Source organism: Umbelopsis ramanniana (genome assembly GCF_025399195.1).
Source record: "Umbelopsis ramanniana AG unplaced genomic scaffold K450scaffold_193, whole genome shotgun sequence".
Lineage (NCBI taxonomy): Eukaryota > Fungi > Mucoromycota > Umbelopsidomycetes > Umbelopsidales > Umbelopsidaceae > Umbelopsis > Umbelopsis ramanniana.
Window position 1 is genome coordinate 1 of NW_026252279.1, and position 1,081 is coordinate 1,081.

At 40.2% G+C, this 1,081-nt stretch overlaps 1 protein-coding gene across 1 annotated transcript; it reads right to left on the minus strand.

Annotated features, from left to right (window-relative positions):
• Nucleotides 1-195: 195 nt before the first annotated feature.
• K450DRAFT_276125 (uncharacterized protein) lies at nt 196-1,025 on the minus strand (the record flags this gene model as incomplete). Its single annotated transcript, XM_051593220.1, has 5 exons — nt 196-302; nt 397-548; nt 614-674; nt 742-912; nt 995-1,025. 5 exons carry the CDS (start codon nt 1,023-1,025, stop codon nt 196-198), a joined length of 522 nt encoding a protein of 173 aa, XP_051439886.1.
• Nucleotides 1,026-1,081: the final 56 nt, after the last annotated feature.

The following is a 1,081-nucleotide window of genomic DNA, read 5'->3' on the forward strand; positions in this document are numbered from 1 at the left end:
GCCTGCGGTGATACTGGATGTGAAGTCGTTTAGGAAGATACCATTGAATACTGAAAGTTGCAGACTTGGTAGATCAATTGATGTTGACAGATCGCACACTTGTGTCACCGAAGGTGATGAAGCACCCGAGGATGTAGTTGCTGTTTGTTATCAATTTACAGAAGATTAATAACTCCATATGCTGATATTGTAGAATTATTTAACAATCTCGTTACCTGTGCTAGATGAACCTCCATTGATATTGCTTGAATTAGAAACTACATTAGAAGTGGAGGTAGCTGACGATGTTACAGAAGATGATGCTGCGAATTGATGACATGAATGTAAAATGATTGTCAGAGGATTGAAATAACACTTAAAATATCAGTTTTCAACATGTGTTGTTGTCAAACTTACCTGAGCTCGATGATGCTGTTACGCTAACCGATGAGGATGGTAATGTGCTGCTGCTAGTGGTATTTCGATTGGGAACACATCCAAGGAACGATTTACACAAGCCGCCGGACGCAGTTGTAAAATCTAAAATGTCGACATTGGATATTTGCCAGCTAATAGAAAGGAGTACCGTTAGACTTTCCTTTCTCATCACACTGTATAGACACTTTACACTTACTTGTAGTTATACGAAACCAACAATCCAGCAAAGTTTCCAGTGGGTCCATCCAAGATGGCAGCTGAAATTTAATATTACAGTTAGAAGAGTGCTTCTGACTAATGTGAGCAGAATAGAATATAACAAACCATTTGGAGCCAAAATCAATCCTTGAAGGACTGATTTGGTGTTACGAGATAGTGTGATAGGTCCATTAGTATGTGATCCGTCGATGTTCACTGCATAAATATTCCAGATGGTTCGGCAAGAATCTGTGCCAACACTAGGAGTATCGGCATCAATGACCAAAGCTCCTCCTACTGCAACAGGTACCTAAAAGTCAAAGTCATAAAGTAAGTATCAGGCGTATCTGAATCGCATCTAACTGAGAAGGTTCATTACATTGATCACCAAAGTAGCGCCAGTTGGCCATTTGGTTCCAGCAGTCGGTCCTTTATATCCAGAAAGATTGGTAATCACCCCTGAGGT